We start from the raw sequence: 21,363 nt of genomic DNA, 5'->3' as shown, positions 1-21,363 counted from the left end.
TAAAAATACAGTCATTGCCTCTTTTATTTTATGTGTACATGTAACCAGTCCCGAATCTTCCAGGAAGCCTCTGCCACACTCCATAGTCATGAATTAAACCAAGGCAAAAGCCCAACCCCCACCAGGAACCTGACTGCCCTTGGATTATATCAGAGAGGCAAAATGACCCTCAGCCAATTCCCTGGATGGAGACTGTGTTCAGAAATAAATGGCTAGACCGACCTTGAGGGTCCTTAGGATGAGGGTTGAGGATGCTTCTAGCTAATCTCTTTCTGGATGCCCACTGCATGGAAGAGATCAGATGGGTATGTCTGGCCTCGTGCTCTTGAGCCTTCCTCAACTGGTGACCCTCATGGTGAACATCTGTAGAGTTTCAGGGTAAAATGTCCCTTGAGGCTCATGTGCTGGACACTTACTTAATCCACAACTGGTGGGAGGTTCTGAAACTTCAGGAGGTGGCCCTAGCTGAAGGAAGTAGGTCATTGGGTTTGGGTCCTTGATGGTGTCTTGTCCCTGATCCCTTCTCTCTCTTTCTCTGCTCCCTGTCGGCTGTGAAGTAAAGTTCTTACACCATGGGCTCCTTCTGCCAGGCCGTGATAGTCTGCCCGAGGGCATGGGGCTATGTGACTGGGAACACAGCCCTCTGAAACTGTGAGCCAAAATTAATCTTTCCTTTTTTAAGCTGTTTTTGTCGGATGTTTTGGGTACAGTGATGAAAAGCTAGCAATTACAGAACCAGAAAGGGCATATTGTGTGAAAACATGCTCTGGCCACCAGGGCAGCATGACTACCAGCCCAGCCTCTCTTCTACCTCTTGAGCAATGTCCTGTGAGGGCCTGTCTGCAGATGGGAGCTCTGAAGTGTGAGCAGAAGACCAGAGCACAGTCTCTTCTGTGACTCATGGGACCTGGTAAGAGAGTAGTGTGTTCAGCAGACCTGAGCATTCCTCCCTCATAGGCTACTGTGGGGTGGGGAATAGTGTTCTGAATGAAACCTGGGATTGGGGTTCGAAGATACCCTGGGGGTGTCTTGCCTTCCTGGTAACACCTGAGTAAGTGCCTTGTGTGACCTGAGGTTTCTCCCCATTGTTTCTTCAGACTCATTTCTTGCCCTTTGTCTGCTTAGGCAAAGCATCTGAAAAGTCCTGAAGATGAAAAACTCTTTTCTCTGGATTCTCAGAAAGATCCTTTTGGCTTCTGGCCTCTTTGCTTGATACTTTGGATTTGGACTCATTTGTTGTTTCCTGCAGAACTTCACTGATGTCCAAGACCATGACAGGAGCCCACAAGGTGGGATCAAGCTATTCCCATGGCACTTTTCATAGAAGTCGCCTGCTCGCCTGTCTGCTATACCAGTTCCACTGGGGACTGGGGTGCCTAGCACCTGATACAGTGTCGTGCACAGGACTAAGTATCTGTCCCATATGTGCTTACTAAATACAGTGCTTGAGAGAAAGCTACCACACTAGACCCAGCGAAAGAAACCCCTGTCCAAAAAATATGCTGAAGGTCTAAGTCCTGGTGAGTGCATGGGTGATGATCCTCAGAAACAGGGTCTTTGGTGACATCATGAAGTAAGGATGAAGTCATTAGGCCTCATAGGGCTGATGTCTGTATTAGGAAAGGGCAGCTGGCTACTGCCCAGTCTCGTCTGGGGAGTACCACTCGGAAACATGGAGAGCGCAGAGGAGAAGCTGAGGGGAGACTAGGCAGAGCTTGGAGGCAAGTGGCCGCAGCCAGGAGCACCCATGACCCCAGAAACTAGGAGAAACAGAAAGTATCCTTTCCAAGAGCCTGTGGAGGGGGTGACTCTGGGGACCTAGTGGCCCGAATTGTGGAGACTGAACTCTGGGAGGAGACCATATGAAGCGGCTAAGGACTGGACTGGTATATGAAACTGTCCTTAGGGTGCCCCTACCTGGCCTTCACAGGTAATCCTATGGGTGACCACATGGGGTTACCTCCTGCGGATGCTGGGGAAGATTCAGACTATGGGCTGCACGGCCTCTGCTTTCAAAGAACAGGATGCTGGCGAGGGCATCGTGGTCGCAGTTATTCTCTTGTGTTTAGCCTTTTCTGACTTAGTGTATGAAACCAGAGCGGCTTGCTGAAAGATGTCCCTTGGGGAGCTTTTCTTGGCTTTCTGTCTGAGTCATGCTTCAGATGTTGAAGGCTAACTATCAGCCTCTTGTAGTTGGGGAACTGTCAACAAAGACTAAACAACAGGAAGAAATATTATGGAGGTTCTGAAAAGTGCAGCAATTAGGCAACATCAGAGCTGAGTGGCCTGAAGTGAGGGGGCTTTCAGAACCATATGAAGGACAGAGAGGAAGTGACACAGGCCCCGTGCATGACCAGACAAGGTGTAACCGACACGGCATGCCTGGGCATGCTGCCAGCTAATTGCTCTGTTCAACATAGAATGGGTGCTTTGGCGAAGGCTGCTCATGAAACCTAGGGCAGTCTGCCACCTGAGTGTGTGGAAACCTAACATCCAGGAGGCGGAGGAACTAAGAGTGAGTCCTGTTGGCAGGCCTAGGAAAATGGTGATGCAGAGGCCTGGGCTGGGCTGGGCTGGGAAGAGGGGAGAAGGTGGCCCAACTGAGACCCACACATGCTGCACAAATCCTGTTTGTATGTTGTTTCGTGCGGAGACCATAGGGTTTGAGGTTAATGCCAGGAAGTGGCCCAAGCTTAAACAAGACCCTAAAAGAAAACAAAAACCAAAACCAAAAACAAAACAACTGCCTCCCTAAGAGATAAAGTCAAGGGAGCGAAGATGTAGCTTAGAGGGCTTACTTAGCACGAACAAAGCCCTGGGGTTGAACCCCAACCCCATGTAAACCAGGTGTGGTGGCACACTTGCGATCCCAGCTCTGGGCAGTTGCAGGTAGGGGCATCAGAAATGTGAGGTTATTGTTGAGTACATAGTGAGGTGGAAGCCATCCTGGGCTATATAAGCCCTTATTAAAAAAAAAAAAAAGAGAGAGAGAAATTTGATAAGAATACACCTGTAAGAAAATGTTCACGTTAATGATGGACTTCCTGACTTTTTTTTTATTTACTGCTTTAACTTCTAACACTTAAGATCCAGTGTACCTATTTTGAATTGTCTATGATAAGGTAGACGTTGAGTGTACAGTCTGCTGAGTTTCAGTGGATTGTCACACACCCCAAACCATACTGTGGAGCCTTTCTACATGCTGGTTCCCATGAATCTTTGCAGTTAGTCATCCCAGTTCTCAATCAGTTCAGAACACATGGACAGATGCTGACAAACTCCAGCTCTTTAAGACACGGCTTTGTTGTCTGGTCCCGGAGTAGCTGCTCCTCATACGCCAAGAAGGACCAGGTGATTCTTCTCCTCACTCACACCCCTTTGACCTAGCATCTCCTTAACTTCCCAGTAAAGGGGCCTCTGTCTGATTCTGTTGGTGGAGGTCCTACCACTAGGTTCCCTAGGCCTGCCAGTAGTCAGTCTGTGTTTGCTGAGGGAATAAATGGAGAAACCAGCAGGTGACCTGGTTCATTTGCCAAGAAGATGGTTTCTGCACTTGCTGTCAATAGCTACCACTCAGGCTTTGGTCTCACTTCCTTGCTTCCTACTCTTTCTCCAACAGAAATCCACAGTTCCACATCCCCTTCCCTATGTACTATAGTGATATCAGCAGCTCCTCTTTACTCTTCCCTTGTCAGTTGACTTAAAATCTGCCCCCTCTTTCCTTCTCCATGGTCCCTGCACCCACCCCTACCTGCTTGGAAAGCAGAGCAGCCATTTCAAATCCCACTCCTCTCCATCTAACGGGCCCTTTCTCTTCCTTTTTGACATTACCCAGTTCCCTTCTTGTAGTGGGAGCTGCGGGCTGTGTTCCTGCCACCCCAGCTCCTGGTTGCCTGGCTAGCATATGCCCCGAAATAACAACACACAAACTATATTCTTTCAAACACTGCTTGGCCCATTATATCTAGCCTCTTCTCGGCTAACTCTCACACCTGGACTAGCCCATTTCTAATAATGTGTGTAGCACCCCAAGGTGCGCTTACCGGGAAGATTCTAGCCTACGTCCATCCTGGGTCGGAGGTTCATCACAGTCTCCCCGGGAGAGGGGAGCATGGCCTCTGAGCTCACTTCCTCTTCCTCCCAGCATTCTGTTCTGTTTACTTCTCCCACCTATGTTTTAACCTATGAGGCCAAGCAGTTTCTTTATTACTTAACCAATGACCTTCCTCCATCACCTTCTTTTGCCTCCCTTCTCTCCTTTCCTTTACTTATTCCTCCCCTCAGCTTGATCCTGCCCTTCCTTTTCTCCTCTAATTATATGTCATCGATGTCTCAGCTGACTTATTTAGGACCCCTGTTCCTACTAGAATGGAAACTCCATGAGGGCAGACACCATATTCTGGCACCCACCACCAATGGTCATTTGCAAGGGCCCTGTCCTGTCTCGGCACAACAGGAGTTCATCGCTCAGTGGTGCAGAAGTGAACCTGTGGGAAGGCATCTTTGACTCCATGATTGGAACAAAAGCTAACGCTTTATTTGGGCTCAGTTTGCGAGACTGTAATCCATCATGCTGGGGAAGACAGGGAGGCAGGAGTTTGAGGTGGATGGTCACATTGCATCCACACTTAGGAAGCAGAGGGAAATGGAGGCTGGTTTTCTACTTTTTAAATGTGGTCCTGGACCACAGCCCATGGAAGTGCCACCCCGACTCAGGTGTCTTCCCACGTTAATTAACTTAGTTTAGGAAATCCCCCCCAGACATGCCCGTCTCCTGGTACCCTTTTGTGGTTCTAGATCTTGCCAAGCTGACAGTCAACATTTGTCATCCCAGATGGCAACAGTCAGTCAGTTCCCTAGAGAAAGCGCCATTGGAGGGGCCCACCTGCCTAGGTGACCCCCAGCAGGGGCAGGGTGGGACTTGGTGTGGTGGTGACGTCATCCCCCCTCCTGTGTGGGAAGAGTAAGGGCACCGTAGGACACTGGGCACTAGCCTGTTTCTTCCAGGGTACTGCCTGCTCTGAGTGCTGTCGGGCCCCAAGTAAATGTATTTTTGTGATAGCATCAGATTAAAGCATAGAAATTTGAGGGAAAAACACAATATGCGTTGAATAATAGTCTCGCTTCCAATTACAGAAAGCCGTGTGGTTGAAAGGCAAAGAGTTCTCCATTAGCGGGACTTTAAAAATAGTCACTGGGATCAGGATGGGCTTCTCGCCTTTCAGCAGAACATTAATTATGCTAGCAAATCATTCTGGCAGCCAGAGCAGGCTCTCTCCCCTGTCCTGTCTGAACACTCCTTCACAAGAGAGCCCTCCAAATTCCCGACCGTCTAGAAAACACACTCACGGGCCTCGCTCTGCGCTTCCTCCAAGTGCCCCTTGCGTGGAGTTCATTATGTTGGAGTTGTGGAACAGATCTCTAAGACCAAGAGATGAACTCCGTATGGGCAGTGGGCATCCAGGGAGCTACTGGGCTATTGGGACTTTCACCTAGAGAAAGACAGGAGCTATCTTGTCTGTGGTTCTTTCTGCACCACTGGGTGAGGTCACCGTCCACCCTCTGCTTCACAGAGTGAAAATTCACAGGAATGGCTTCGATCCTCAGGAAACCTGAGAGGCTTTCTCCATAGATTTCTTATCTTTGGAAGGCTTTCAGATCTTTTGGAAGCAATTTTAGGGGCACTTGGGGGTACACAGGGCAAGATGGAGCAATTATTTATGGATCCTTTGTTGGCTTGGTGTTCCAAAGCCAGGGGTTTGCGGTTTAATCTTTACGAGGTGGTGTGGGTTCTGGATTTAATCTCAGCCTTCTCTGATTGCTCTCTCTCTCTCTCTCTTTTTTTTTTTTTTTTTTTTTTTTTTTTTGGTTTTTCGAGACTCTGGTTGCTCTTGCAGAGGTCCATTGGAGCTGGTGAGGCTAGCTGCACTGCCTCAGGAGCCTTTGGGACAGTGGCTGGATAGACCTGTTAGGATCCTGGAGCTGGAGTGGAGGAGCTGCTTGCTCCTGTGACAGAAGTGGGAAGAGACTGTGGGCAGGGGAACAAGCAAGCTTGGGTACATCTGCTTGACATCTGTGTCAAGTTTCCAATTTGTGGTTCTGGTTGGCCAGGAAGACCCCTGCTTTATAGACCAGGAAACTGGAACTCTTTGAGGTTAAATAGAGAGGTTAGCATGTGGTCTTCTCGTGATGTTCTTCCTGTCCTGGGTCCACGGGATTGCAGATGTGGCAATCCAGAGGGGGAGAAAGAGGAGAAGGCCGGCAGGATGGGTTTCCTGGAGTTTAGCAACTCCAGAAAGTAGAATGTGGAAGAGAAAATCTGAGGTGACCACAAGATGCAACCTGGCTTTTCCACACTAGGGCAAGGTTGGTGAGATGCAGGAGGAGAGGGAATTGTTGAGGAGGGGCCCACCAGATCAACAACAGCCCAGGGTCTGAGTCTGGGGTTTGGACACTGCCTGGCAGGGGGTTCCTGATGGTTTGGGCTTTCCCAGGAGTAATACAGAAGGTCTTGTCTCTAGGCAAGGATCCTGGGTATCATTTAGCAGATACTTTGAAGAGAAACTGGAGGTAGGAGAAAGAAAGAGAGGCAGTGGGACAAAGGAAACTACTGACAGGAAGGGTAGGGTTAGAGAGTCAGTGCGTATTGGACTGTCTGGACCCCCAATCCACTGAGAACAGTTTGGACTAGAGCTGGTTAGATGGGAAGAAGGGGTCCTGTGGACGTGCCCACAGGTGGCATGCAGCAGGTTGGGCATGCGCCTGAGAGTCCAGAGAGTGGTGTGCTGAGTGCCTCAGCCTTTAGGATCCTCTGACCTAGACTGGGAAGGTGTGGGGAGCTGTCACTCCTCACAGAGAGCCAGCAGCTCAGGCAGGGTGAGAAAGGCCGGGAGCATGACCAGTCTCCCTGTTCGTTAGGGTGCAAGTGAGTCCCCGAAGACACGGAGAGTGGCCTCTTTGGAACTGTGGTGGCTCATGGTCTGTGCTCTGTCCCTAGGCTGATCCATGTAGACATAGCTGTCATATAGCCACCCCAGCACAGAACTCTGAGAATCTGTGACTTGGGAAACACTTGGGTACAAATGGCTCATCTTCCAGGTTGTGCGGTTGTTTGGTTTTCTTCCTATAGTACCTCTGTCCCCGTTTCCAATGACCCACATGAGAAATAGTCTCAGTGAGGGTGCGTTGTCTCTGCTCAGTCCACACACATGTCTGATCAGAGAGCTGAAAAGCGCTGCTCTGCCTTCCCCTCTCCAGTTTCCTTATACGGCTGCCATTTGCCACCGCCTGGCCCAGTGTGTGCCTCCAAAGGAGCGAGGGCCTGCAGCTTCACAGTGCACAGGAGGCTGTCCCTCTAGGCTGCAGGTGTGACTCAGGGCTCTGGGCCTCTGGATGGGTGGGTGGGGCATGGAGATCACAGGGCCTGGAAATACACCTGAGAAGGATTGGAAAGGGACCCCTCTGGGAAGGAACAACTGTGGTGGGAAGGGAGGAGAACCAAATGCTAGGGAGGGGAATTCTCAGCCTGGCCAGAGGAGGGGCTCTTGAGTTAAAAAAAAATTGTTTGGGTGAGTTCAGAAATAGGCTAAGGCCAGATTGAGAAAGCCCTGTGCCAGCATTTAGCGTACCTGCCCCATGCCAGGAACTACGGTGAATGTATCCCCTCTTTAGCTCCTGGGCACATGTGAAGCCAGAGCGGGGAAGACAGTATTGTGACTCAGCCTTGGGGATGGCAAGGTCCTGTTCTAGCCCCTTGTTCCTGGGTCAGTTCACTTATCCCCACACTTCATCTGAAAAAATGGAACTACTGTACTTCCCTTTCCCCATATTCTGGGGGCAATTTTATACTTTTATACAATGAAATATGACCACATATAGCCCCCACTTCCCCCTCTCAACTCCCTCATATCCCTTCCAACATACCCTCCTTCCAATCTTATGTCTTTTGTCCCCTGATAACCCACTATGTCCAGTAAGTGTTGCACATACATGCATGGATGTGGAGCCATCCCTTAGATCATGAGAAACGTACCAATGGCCACGTCCTCAAAAAAGAATGATTTTGACCTCTCCCAGTAGCTACCAACTGCCAATAGCTCCTCTGTAAGGCATGGGGCCTGCAGATCTTCTGCTCCATCTGTGCCATGATTTGGTCTGGCTTGGTCCTGTGCAGGTGACCAGGGCTGCTCTGAGCCCATGAGGGCAATAGCTGTGTCGGGTCCCAGGTAAGGAGGACCGTGTTTCACAGCCCTCCTCCCCATCCTCTGGTTCTTAACGTCTTTCTGTCTTCTCCTCAGTGACCTGACGGAGTTGTCCTATTTAGAGCCGAGTGCTCAGTCTCATGGTCTCAGTATTTTGACCAATGCGTCTCAGGGCTCACTGCTGACAGAAGTGTCTCTGTACAAGGCTGAGAGTGGCCCAAGGGTGTTGGTGCCGGGAGCTGAGTGGACCAAAGGGGACCGATTATTATCTCTTTCTTAGATGAGGCCACCAAGGTGCAGAGAGGTGTCCTGATCGCAGAAATGTGGTCACTCTCCACCAGCCTGTCTCTTATTCCAGTCACAGGAACCAGAGGAAAATGACAGGGCTGGGCCCCCCAAAGGGGGAAAAAAAACAAGATACAGAGTCAAGAAATGAGGGATGTCTCCAGACAGAATTCTCTGAAAAGGGCTCCCTGAGGAAACGACACTTAAGTTAAGACCTGAAAGATGAAAGTGTTTTTATTTATGTAACTAATAACTGGAAGGTTTCATTGGGAAAGAAACGACTTCATAGTGATTTTAATTGTTGCTGGGCTGTCTTCAGCTAACTTCCTCAGAGTATTTCGAGAGAGAGAGAGAGAGAGAGAGAGAGAGAGAGAGAGAGAGAGAGAGAGAGAGAGAGAGATTAAGTTGTTTATCTATAGAGGTAGGACCCACGCACACAATCCTGGGACCCTGTAAAAACCCATGGGAGACATGCAAGTCCTAGTCAGGCAAATGAGAGTCAGAGGCCAGTGGCTTCCCAGAAAGCTTTGCTTTCTCTCCTTTCATATCCAGGCTCATAAACTAGCTCAGTTCAGCTCTTTTGGATGACCGAGCCATGGGTTGGTCTGGCTCTGGTTTTTGCTTCTTGGAGGAAGAGATCTGCTATGCCTGCCAAGTAGCCACACCAGGTGGGAACACTCTGTATATGACAGAGCCCCCAAATCCCTAACTGTGGGCTCTGTCATTGTGGAATGAGGAAGAGCTGTGTTAAGGTCATAAGAATGGTGGAACTTTCCCTGTTCCTGAACAGACTGCACCAACGTGGAGAGAGACACCTGGGGTGTGTTCAGTGGTCAGCAACGGTGGCTCCTCCAGACTCCGAGACTCCGAGGAGAAGGGGGTCCCAGAGATGTGAACTTGCCACTTTCAGTATCTGGTTTATTTATGTATCTCTATCATCTATCTATCTATCTATCTATCTATCTATCTATCTATCTATCTATCTATGTATCTATCAATCAATCATCTATCTATCTATGTATCTATCTATGTATCTATCTATGTATCTATCTATGTATCTATCTATGTATCTATCTATCTATGTATCTATCTATGTACCTATGTATCTATGTATCTATCTATCTATCTATCTATCTATCTATCTATCTATCTATCTATCTATTTACTGAGCACAGAGTTCAACAAACCTAAAGGCTGATACTTGGGCACTGTATGTTGAGAGCTATATGCATGTTTCCATTAAATTCTCACCAGGATTCCCTATCCACTTAGAGAGGTTGTTCCATTTTGCACACATGTAAACTGGGCCTGGAGTTTCAGTCCTGCAGCTCCAGGCTGCACTGTGAGTGTGGTAGATTCAGGATGAAAAACCCGAGGCCTATGCTGCTGTCGCCTATAAAGGCTGCCTGGGGCTTCAGGTCCTCATCTAGTCCCTTACTCCCCTCCCTAGGCATTGGCTGTCTTCTTGTGGAATTTGCTTACTTATTAAGGTAAAAGATTTATGTGCTTCCATATGTAATACCTTCCTGTAAGCAGGAAGGACAAAGGGCCTTCTGTTTGATTCACTGCAGTTTGGAAGCTTCAGTCTAAAAAGGTGGAGAATTACATCCAGGTGCTGGTAATGGGCGCCAATTTGAGTTGCATATCCAAAGCGTTAGGTCCTAGACCTTGCGATGTCTAGTAGCATCAATTTGATGGGATTTCATGTTACCATGGAAACTTGCCTCTGTCTGTGAAGCACGTCTGTGACAGGTTTTTAGATTGGGTTAGTTGAGGTGGAAAGGCCTACTCTAAATATGGGTGATCTTGGGTTGGAGTCTCAGACACAGAAAGGCGAGGTGAGGTGAGCACCAGCCTTCATCTCTCCCGCTTCTGCCCACAACTGCAGTGTGACCAGCCACCACAAGCTCCATCCTTTGTTAGCTTCTCTGCGAGGATGGACTTTACCCCTCAGCCTGAGAGTCAAAATAAACCCTCTCTCTCTGAAGTTTCTCTAGTCGGGCCAGGGCATTTTATCACAGCAAGGGGAAAACGATATGTTCGGGTCTTGAACTTAACTTTCACAGACAGAGAAATGGACTTTCTTGTGGCTGTTTATCACCTGCTGGCACAGCTTGCCCTTCCTTTGCTCACAGACGGAGAAGGAAATGAGCTGAGGTGGAAGGAAACATCGGTGTCAGGCTTCTCCAGGGAGCTTCATCTCAGAAGCATCTGGGGCTCAGCACAGGAGTCACCAGGGAGCTCCAGCCTCACAAGCATCTGGGGCTCAGCACAGGAGTCACAATCTGAGGACGACTTATGGGTGGAGGAGCAATGCCAAAGCCTTGAAACACACCGTGTTTCCTGAAGGGTCAAGGCCTTCGCCTCTCTTCCTGCTCCTGTGTTACATCACCCCAGCGAAAGCAGTTCAAAGGAGAAGCCACACAGTTTCAGGGTGCAGTCTGTCATGGTGGTGAGGTCAAGGTGGCAGGAACGTGGAGCAGCGGGTCACATGACATCTGCAATCAAGAAGCAGAGGGAGATGAACGCTACTGCTGTCCAGCACCCCTCCCCCATTTCTACAGACTGGGACCCGGCCAGGGAATGGCACCTTCCACCCCGTACATGCTCACAGGTTCGTCTCCCGGGTGATTCTCGATTCTGCTGAATTGGCAATCAACACTGACTACCGCAGTAGGGACATCAATTGGGTGTAGTAAACTGCGATATATCTCCTTTTCTAGTCATGATCTCAGGTACATGCGTACTGAGTATTAATCTGCCTGTCTGTCTGTCTGTCTGTCTATCAGCATATCACAGACATCGGCACAGAACATTTGATAAATGTTTTATGATTTTGCATTTACTTGATTATCTATGTTGTACTCTATGGCCTAGAAGTAATCATAAAGTTATAGAATAAGAAAAAAAATAATTTTCTTTATGTAGTAATTGGTTTGGGCTAATTATGTTTGAATGTAAAGCATCTCCCATAGGATCATGTGTTTAACTAGTTTGGTTTCTAGCTGTTCGTGGTGTTTGAGGGGTTGGTGGAACCTCACTGGAGGAAGTGGTCTCTTTAACTTAAAAGTTTCATAACCTTATCCGCTTCTCATCTAATTTCTACTTCTATTTCCACTGAAATTTGAACAACCTGTTCCAGCCAGCACAGATAGCACCCCCTTCTGTTACACATTCCCTGCCATAAAGAACCGTATCCCCTCAGACTACGAGTCAAACAAATCCTTTTTCTTATAAGTTGCTCTGCCAGGTCATTGGCCCCATTGATGAGGAAAGTAACTCATATGACATAGATCAAAAGTGCTGGATCTCAGAGGGTGCCCAGGAGGCTCTGGCTTTTCTGAGTCCAGCATCTTCCCAGGTGTCTGCTGGGTTGCTTTTAGCTGGGGTGCTGTTAGTGTCTTGTTATTTACAAAAGGAATAGCTCATGCCCACACATGCTTCCTCAAAGGTCAAATTGAAAATGAAATCACAGAGAGGGGAGAAAGCTGGGTTCCAAGGGGGACCCATGAACTAAGAACAAGACAGCAAAAGATGCCAAATCTACAGGGGATAGGGATAAGAACAAACATGTTGAAGATTAAATACGAAATGGATAATTATGTAGTAACGAGATTGAGACAGTACAAAGGACATTGCCATTTAAATCATCACATCTCAACATAGTAATGAACAGGAAAAGCCCTCCAGCTTCGTAATTATAATCATAGTTGCCATAACAACTCAGTATCTTTCTCCCTCAGCATCCATCTCCAGACTGTATTTTTAGAAATGGGCTGTGCCCAAGTATGTATTTTTCTTTATATAGAAACTAATTTTTCAAATTACTGATCCTTCAAAAAAAATCCAAAAGAGTAACAGTCGCAGGGATAATTAGGGAAATGAGCAGGTGTGAAAGTCCATTGTGAAAAAAATGCTATAAATGTATTGATGTCTTGACAATATTTGTTTCAACAGAATGTCCCGTGGAACTGCGCAGTCTCTTTTTCCTTGTCAAGCAGCTTAACATAAATCTCCTCCGTGGGGCTCATAAATATTTGAACAATTGTGAGCTGTGTAAGGTGTCTGCGGATTATTTGACAAGTACAGATTTATGTTGTATAACAGAAATTGGCGTAATGGCATTCTGAGTCCCAGGGATGGATGAACAGACAAACACCGGCTTACCTTACTTAACAGAAATACAGTAGCAGATTCTTGAGCAAAGCAAACAATGAGCCTGTGGCAGACTCAGGAAGCAGGAGGGATTCCAACTGCCATTTTGCTCCCCCATCTGTAGCTGTTCCCCATCCTGGAAAGCCTGGCTTTATTGCATGGCTAGCATCCAAGAGGAGCCCACATTTTATCAAGCTCCACTGATCCCCTGGAGAGACGTTCCAAGTCCCTTGTTGGGGTCTCAGACTAAAGTTAATCAGAGATGTTATTAGGTTAAGAACAAAAACAGTTTCATAGAAAAACACTCTCTGGCTGATGCTATGAAAGACCTTTGCCAAGTGTAGTCACGTGACAAGGATTTTCTGTCTCTCTTTGTTTCTACAAAGAATGTAAAATGAGCAGATTATCATAATCATCAGTTTCTAAAGAGCCCACAAAAGCATTGCCAAACGCCACAGAGAACACACCCTACCGTGGTCACCTGTTGGGGAGTGGAGAGGACTGACTTGAAGCATGGTGAGCTTGACATCTCATCTAGGAGGTTTGGGCCTGTGTGGGGTCTTCACTAGGGGAGTGACATTGGACCTGGAGAGTAGGTGGGAGCCTCAAGTGCACAATGTCCCGCAGGTCAGTGAGCTGGAAAGCAGTGTGACCAAGTACGCGAGTGTTGAGGGGCTCTGGCATGGGTCTCTGAAGGAGACACAAAGGGATGAAGCAGGAGCAGAGGAAGTTAGCTGAAAAATAGTGCCAGGGCTGGCATAGAACTCACTTAGTAGAGAGCTTGCCTGCACCCACGAAGCCTCGGGTTCAGTCTCCAACACTGCAATAATATGGGGCTTAGTGGTTGGCGCGTGCACGTCATCCCTACATCTCAACACTTGGAAGGTAGAGGCAAGAGGATTAGCGGTTCAAGGTCATCTTTGGAAATACAGTGAGTTGAAGACTAGCCTGGGATGCACCAGACACTGCTGATATCTATCACAGGGATGAAATGGGACAGATGATTGGCTGGAGAGAGTCCATCAGGGCAGTCAAGAAGGCAGAGACCTTCCCTGCAGACAGACAGGCACTGGGAGGCGGGAAGAGGCTTGGGGAGGAGAATACTAGGTGCAGCTTTGCTATCCTTTCTATATTCTGTGACCTTTGAATGCCACAGATTTCCCAGAGAGTATCCCCAGAGAGAGAAAGAGAGACAAGGAATACTGCTGCTGGCTGTCACTCTGGAGAGCTGGCTCTGAGCGATCAGTCTCTGTTCTGTTTGTCCTGCTTGCTCTAATTATGCATCTCTCCAGGGAAAACAAACAAGCAAACATTAGCAGCGAGAGCTGGGATGAGCGGGACTCATTTCCTGATTTAAGGCCTAAGCAGAAATGCACATTCAGATGAGGACATTCTCTGGAAGCTTCTTAGACCTGGAAGTGCAGGTGCATGCTTCACTGTTGACCTTGGAGCTGCCAAAGGGAGCTATCAAATGGTCTCAGAACTGAGGGGTTCGAGGCTACCAAGATTTGCTATGCTTTAACTACTGGCTCAAGCAGGTTGTGTCTGGGCCATTACCAGTTGCTGAATGTCTGAGGATGACTCTGTTCCCATCCGTTCTGTAGGATTCAAGGGGAGGTAGTGTTAAATTTTAGCTGTTGGAGTCATGTGAGAAGCAAGTAGTGTTTAGGAGCCTTTGTAGGTCTGCGTGGGCCTGGTGTCTGTCTGCTAGAACACCTACCCTAGGTAATATGTAAATGGTTCTCTTGCTGGTCTTCATCAGGAGTGTGGCTTGCTGATGGAGCTTCTTTCTTCTGCTCCACACAAATCCCTGGGACTTATTTTCTTGTCTGGGGTGGCTGGCTTTAGATAAAACAACCCCTGTGAGTGAACTCAGAGAACATATACAGAGAAGAGCATGGGGTCTAACTGAACCCCATGCCTGCCCAGAATGCTGGTGGAGAAGAAGCTGTCTCTTCTCTTCTGGAGAAGTTTTCTGGATCTTGCATCCTGAGTATCCTAGAGGCTTGACCACTAGATCCAAGACCCTCTGGTCCTCCCCCATGGGTCTGGTGTCAGCTACAATTTCCTTTTGCAAGATCCTTTTGTTCGGGAGTTCCTCAAACTGCAATCCAAAGGCCGACTGGGTGGCCTGGATAGGAACATTGAGGCAAAGAACGAGGACAAAAGAGTGAGGCAAAGAATGACAGCCGACCCGGCTAACACCCTGACGTCGGGGGGCCTCAAGCTTGTGATTCCCTATCCCAGGCAAATACGGAGGCCATATCCCAGTGCCCAGGTTCACTCAGAGGCATCCTAGAGTCATAGTCCAGGCCCTCAGGGCCAGACTGACAGACTGAGGGTTAGTCGTTGCTGTGACTGGCAGGCACCCTGCCCCCCACCCCAACCCCCGCAGGCATCTCTCTGAGTCCCTAGACCCTGTGAGGTAAGTGTACAGAGTAAACTGGTGAGAGCTGGGGCAAGTCTTGGTTTATCTCCGTGCCTCTTCTGATCCCTTGAGCTCTAAAAAGTGGAGACTGTGCAAACTGTCTAATGCCGACTTGACATGAGCTAGAGTTATCTGAAAGGAGGGAGCTTCGATTGAGAAAAAGCCTCCATAAGCCTTTGCTGTAAGGTGTTTTCTTAATTAGTGGTTGATGAGGGAGGGGCTGGCCCATTGTGGGTGGTGCTGTTCCTGGGCTGGTGGTCCTGGGTTCTGCAGGAAGGCAGACTGAGCAAGCCATGGGAAGCAAGCCAGTAAGCACCGTTCTATGACCTCTGCATCAACGCCTGCCATCAGGATCCCGCTTGAGTTCCTGTCCTCACTTTCATCAGTGATGAACAGTGCCATGGAAGCATAGGCTGAACAAACCCTTGCCTCCCCTACCTGCTTTTTGGTTATGGCGTTTCACGGCAGCAAGGGAAACTTGAACTAAGACACTATTCCCTAGCTGGAGGTAGAGAAGATTTGAAGGTGTGGCTTAGGTTTGACCTGTGAGTACTGACGCTGAGATGCTAGGCAGCCTGCAAAGACCCGAGGCAGGCCCTGGAAGGCACACAAACCAGGAGGCAGGCAGGCAGCCTGCAAAACGGTTTCAGCTGAAAGTCAGGGAATATATGGAACCCCATCTGTACCGCTGCTAGAACCTGACTCAGCAACACCCTAAGTGGCTAGAAAGCCATTCTCCCCCCCCCTCCCCGCTCCAGAACTCCCTGCTGAGTCCCTCAGCTACCACCTCATACCTTGACTTCAGCCTCAGACATTTAACCCGTGAGTCAGTAAGGTCTCTTGGGTTAACCCTGTCTCAGTCAGTTAGAGGAGCCATAGAAATTGCTGCAGGCCCTGGGTCTCCGGCGTTCCAGCCTGGAGAGAAGTTGGGGCCTCTAGCTTCCACTATATTAGAGAAGACTAAGAAAACCCAAGGCATGTTGTTTAAAGGTGGGGACCACTTTATCAAAGGGAAGCAACACCAGGTATCTCCAGACAGGCCTGATCCTTGGACGAGACCAATGCCCTCTTGTAACTTATGAAATGGTGGTCTTTGATTGGCCCCATTCTTTCCAACAGGAATATTCTGGAGGGTTGAGAGCAGGGCTCCCCAGGCCCTTAGGTTCTGCTCTCAAGGAACTTCATCCAGGTACTTGGGGTTTCTGCCTGGGCTGAGAGCAGCAAGACAGGTAGGCAGCCTTCTGGTTCTATCCAGCCTCAAGATTTTAGGCTAGTTTTAACTCAGGTTTGTCCCTCTGCAAAAAGGAATGGAAGACACAGCCCGAAGTTCCCTCCGAAGATCAGCATGCCCCAAGTCTGAGAAGGGGTGCCCAGCAGGACAGAATGGGAAAGACAAGGAAGGCTGGTTACAGTCTTAGAATGAATGGGCCTCCAACACCTGCTGGCGAGGCCCCGGCAGGAAGGAGGGCGGGTCTGCCGGCGCCTCGCCTCTCCTGGGCGCGCCCCTGCCCGCCCAGCTCCGGCCCAGCCCCGCCCGTCTGGCCTGTCCCACCAGCCAAGGCCCGCCGCATCTGCACCCGCTTCAGCGCCCGCGCCCCTGTCCCGCGCCACAGCAGTCATCTGTAGCCGGCGTGTCGCTCCCGGGAACCCGGACCCTGCCCAGGGCGCAGAACGGGGCGGGCATGGCCCATCCAGGAGCTGCCTCCCGGGCGCTAGCCTTGGCACTTGTGGCGGTGGCCTTGGCTGGGGTCAGAGCGCAGGGCGCAGCCTTCGAGGAGCCAGACTACTATGGCCAGGAACTCTGGAGACGCGGGCGCTACTATGAGCAACCGGAGCGGGAGCCCGAGCTCTTCTCGCCTCCACTGCATGAGGGTCTCGGGGTGGAGAAGCAGGAGCAGCAGGAGCAACTCCAGCAGGAGCCCAGGCCGCCCAAGAAGGCCGCCAAGCCTAAGAAGGCTCCCAAGAGGGAGAAGGTAGTCGCAGAGACGCCTCCACCAGGTAACTTTTTGCATCGGGCGACCCGAGGGGGCGCCCGCGATCGCTGCATTCCAGGGGACACCTGGCTTCCCAGTATGTCTCCCTCAGTGATGCCAGCCAAAATCCTGCGGTGCTGGCTACTCACTAGAGATTGCACCCAAGTTAAGCCCATCTTACTCTCCCTGCCCTCTCAGGCAGAATTGTGCACTTTGGGAAGCTGCCTGGGGAGCCGGCCCGGTGTCCCAAGAGGTGTCTATTGCTTCTTCCGGCTCTGTCTAGGTCTTCAGTCTTCAGAGGCATTTTCTTCAGAATGACTTTAAACCATTGGCATGTGACTGGCTGGTGGAATTTGGCAGATAGCCTCGGGCAAGGCTTGGTCAGTGGCCTTTATTCAGGCTGTGCCCCTTGTCTGTTCCCTCCATCCTCCTGCCAGTGGGCCCCTTGAATCCACTATGCACAGGATGGCACAGTCCCAGCTGGAGACTTTGGACCACTTCTGGTCCCGGTAGCAGCCAAGATTCTGCCAAGAAAGGGCAGAGACTACAGTAGCTCTGGAAAGTTCCGAGTGGCGGGCAGCTTGGGGTGGGAGCGATGCATCCTTTGCGTCCATCTCATTTTCCTTATTAAAAGAGTAAATTAAAATCCACCTTCGCTTTCTTCCGGTCCAGTCGTTATCACACAACCTGTGAAGAGGACTTTCTCTCCGTTGTTTCCGACGGTGATTGCTCAGTGTCAGAGCCGTGTCCCTCCTATTTCTGCCTGGGGAAGCCAGCAGGACAGTAACCAAATTCTATCACCGTGCACTGTCTCTGCCTGGAAAGAGTCATGTACTAGGTCCCAGAGCTCTGAGTTCAGAAGTGGCTTTTCATTTGGTTAACAGATACCAAAGTCATCAACTAGGGTGGCAAGAGAAGATGCAGATACTCCTGAGGGGTTGGCCCCATTTGAGTACCACCTTTGTGTATGGCTGAATCCCTGCCATATGCTGTTGACAGTTCTGTGGGTTGTGTGACCCCAAGTAGATCCAAAGGAACTTCCCAATGTGTTCGTTCTCTCTCTCTCTCTCTCTCTCTCTCTCTCTCTCTCTCTCTCTCTCTCTCTCTGAGGTTTAACATGGATTAAAATGTAGAAAACTGCACTGGCTTGAATTAAAGGGTCAGATGAGACACCGACTTTAGTAATGTCCGCTGGTCTCATTAAGTTCTCTTCCTAGCTCAGGAAAATGGCTGTCCTTGTTGTGTTACAGATGAGGAGCCTTAAGCTCAAACAGGGGAAGCAAATTATTTTATCACTGTCTTACTTGGGAGAATTGAAAGCCTGCCATATCCCGAGTCTGGGCAACAACACGAGCCGGGTCTTGTGTGAGGATTAAGAAATGTCAGGTAGAATAGAACAAAGATTAAAAAAAAAAAAAGAAAAGACAGAGATGCAGGATAGAGTCAAGAGGGCATCCAGTAAATTCTAAAGTTCGCCCTGCATTTATGTCTCAAAAGCTTTAAATAACCCAATCGAAAGAGGAGAGGAAAGACAAAAGACTCCTTTACCACTATACTAGGAACAAACAAAATAATCACCTCCTCAATACCCAAAGCATCAAGTACCACATCCTCAGTCAAAACATCCTGTTAGCCATGCCCTGGGTCAAACCTCCTGTTATAACCTTGAAGGAGCAAGAATAGACCTGAAGTCTCTGACCTTTGGTCAAGGTGGAATGGATCCCCATCAGTGAGCTCCCACAAAAGCCCACCTTATCAGCCAGGCCTTGGGATTGCCATTTGGGAACCTGGAACTTAGGGTCCACTTTTTGAGCCCCAACTGCTTCACCTGCAGATAGAAAGCGCAGTGTCTGCCGCTGCATTTTACTGTGTCTGATGATATCACAGCCTCTCGTAATAACATCCTTTACTGTGTGCTAGGGACAGAGAACATAGGACAGCCTAGTCCCTTCTCCAAGGACCTCACAGAAGTTGGTGACTAAGGGGAAATAATTACAGGTGTGCTGAGAGTCGTACAGACCATGGGATGTCAAGACAATAAATAGAAGGATGAGGCCAATGCTTTCCAGGGGGATATGGCTGACTAGGCCTGATTAGTGAGCTGAATTTATTTGGGTACTTTTATGAGTGACTAGTTATAATCTGTCCTGGCAGCCCAGAAAGTCACAGCCCAGCCTCAGCAGTGTCCCCAGCTTATGTGGTGGGGGCTCAGCTACTACAGCCCAGAAGTGGCTCTCCTTCCTGCTCGGAGCATCGGCGGTTATCAGTCTTGGAATGGGGGTCTCTGAAGGAGAAGAAGTCAGGTAGAAACTGGTTTGCAAGAAAAGGGTCATTTGCCTTTGGAAAACCACCTTGCAGATAGAAGTTGGCCTGGGACAGGACGTTAAGTGTTCATGGTGAATAGTTAGTCAATCAGATCCTGTCTCCAAATGGAAGACACATCCCCATGCACCAGAATCAGCCTGAGAGGCCTTTGGGGAGCTGCTTCCTGGCTCATTGTCATGCCAGCCCTTTTCCTAATGAATCAGGTGGGATGTTTTAGAGTTTCCCCAGCTAGGATAAGAAGAGTGTGACATCTATCAAACTATTTATTTATTTATTAAAAATTTCCACCTCTTCCCCTTCTCCCATTTCCCTCCCACTCTCCCTACTCCCCCTCTCCCTCCCTCTCCAGTCCTAAAAAAAGTCAGGGTGCCCTGGCCTGTGGGATTTTTTTTTTTAACTTTCTCAAGACAGGGTTTCTCTGTAGCTTTAGTGCCTTTGGTGCCTGTCCTGGAACTAGGTTTACAGGAGCTAGTACTCCTAGTTCAATCTGGCCTTGAACTCACAGAGAGTTTTTGCCTCCTGAGTGTTGCCTCCTGAGTTTTGGGATTAAATGCATGCACCACCACCGCTGGGCTCCATCGAACAATTTAAAGTAGTACCTCTCTTTCTCTTTCCACTCCTCTCACTCTCCGAATGTGTAGACAGATGTGCGTGTGTGTGTGTGTATGTGTGTGTGTGTGTGTACATGGATGCATGACTGTGTGTGCACAGATTCATGAGTGTGTGTGGATGCATATGTGTGTGTGGGTTCAATGAAGCTTTCAACTGTGGACTCCATGTAGTAGAAGAGAGATTAAAAACGATCTTGGTTAGGGGACTCAGAAGAATTTGTGCACTTCACTTGCACAGAGAGAAGATGATTCTCTCCCACTTTAAGTGGTGATATGGTGTATATAACACTCACAGGGTCGTAGTGGTACTCTTGGTGTGGCGGGCTGTTTATGGACAGGTTGCCAATCTTAAGAATGTGCTTCAGGAAAGGGAATCCGGGGCTATGGTCTGGGGTGTTAGAGGCAAGTGTCTGGAATTTGCATCATGACTGTTGAGTGCTGGGTTCCAGGACAAGGTAGGCAGTGGGGTGGGAGCAGAGGGTAAGACTGAGAGATGGGCGAGAGCCCAGAATGGAGAACTGACTGGGCTATCACGTTTGGAGACAGTGAAATGTTTCCCGCTTTGGTCTTGGGAGCAGGGAAGTTGGAGTTGATAAAGGAGAAACTGGAAAAGTGTGTGTGGTGGGCACTAATAGGGCATATGTGAGGATCTCTGAGGAGGCTGGTGGCACGGATGTTTGGTCTGGCTTTGAGTTTTGGCTTTGATCCTTGTCAACCAGAGAAATGCCCTGTGAATGCCACATGCTGATAGCGATAAAGTGCCTTGGCAAATGGAATCCTTTGGTCAATTGGAAGGACTAGTAAACATCCTCCTGTGATGGTTGGTTGTCCGCTTGACACCCCTGAGAAGAAGGAACCTCAGTTGAAGAGTCACTACCCGCAGATGGGTCTGTGGGCGGGCTTGTGGGGGACTTAGACTTGATTGCTAATTGGTGTAGGAGGACCCAGCCCAATGTGAGTGGCGCCTTCATTAGGCAGGTAGTCCTAGGCTATGTGAGAATGGTAGCTAAGAAAGCCTTCCCCTGTGGTCTCTGCTTCAAAGCTCCTGCCTTGAACTCCTTCCCTGGCTTCCCTTGATGCACTGTGACCTGTAAGTTAAAATCAACCCTTTCTTTCCCCAAGTTGTTTTTGCTCATGTATTTATCACAGCGACTGAAGGGAAACTAGAACACATTCTCTGAAAAGCTAAAACTTGAGCTCAAATAGCAGAGCTTTTTGAGCACCAGTATACTCATGGTGGTTGTGCACCACAAAGCTTTGCTTCAACTCAGAGCTACCTCCAGGCTATGTGTGTGGCGTACATGACACATAGATTGATTTCATGGCTGGGAAAAACCGTGAAATCTGGAGTGCTTTTGTTCCCAAGAACTTGAATCAGGGATGCT

General features: G+C 49.1%; 1 protein-coding gene across 1 annotated transcript in view; it reads left to right on the top strand.

Moving 5' to 3' along the window:
• Positions 1 to 16,608: 16,608 nt before the first annotated feature.
• Cpxm2 (carboxypeptidase X, M14 family member 2) overlaps positions 16,609 to 21,363 on the top strand; it is a 115,444-nt gene continuing 110,689 nt past the window's right edge. Inside the window, exon 1 of the mRNA XM_050137825.1 lies at positions 16,609 to 17,067. Within this exon, the coding sequence (XP_049993782.1) occupies positions 16,752 to 17,067 (316 nt within the window). The 5' untranslated portion in view covers positions 16,609 to 16,751. The remainder of the gene's footprint in view (positions 17,068 to 21,363) is intronic.

This window comes from Alexandromys fortis, unplaced genomic scaffold (assembly GCF_014885135.2).
Source record: "Alexandromys fortis isolate MF-2015 unplaced genomic scaffold, M_Fortis_MF-2015_v1.1 scaffold_3, whole genome shotgun sequence".
NCBI lineage: Eukaryota > Metazoa > Chordata > Mammalia > Rodentia > Cricetidae > Alexandromys > Alexandromys fortis.
Note: the sequence above shows the minus strand (reverse complement) of the source record. Positions and strands in the feature narration are given on the sequence as shown.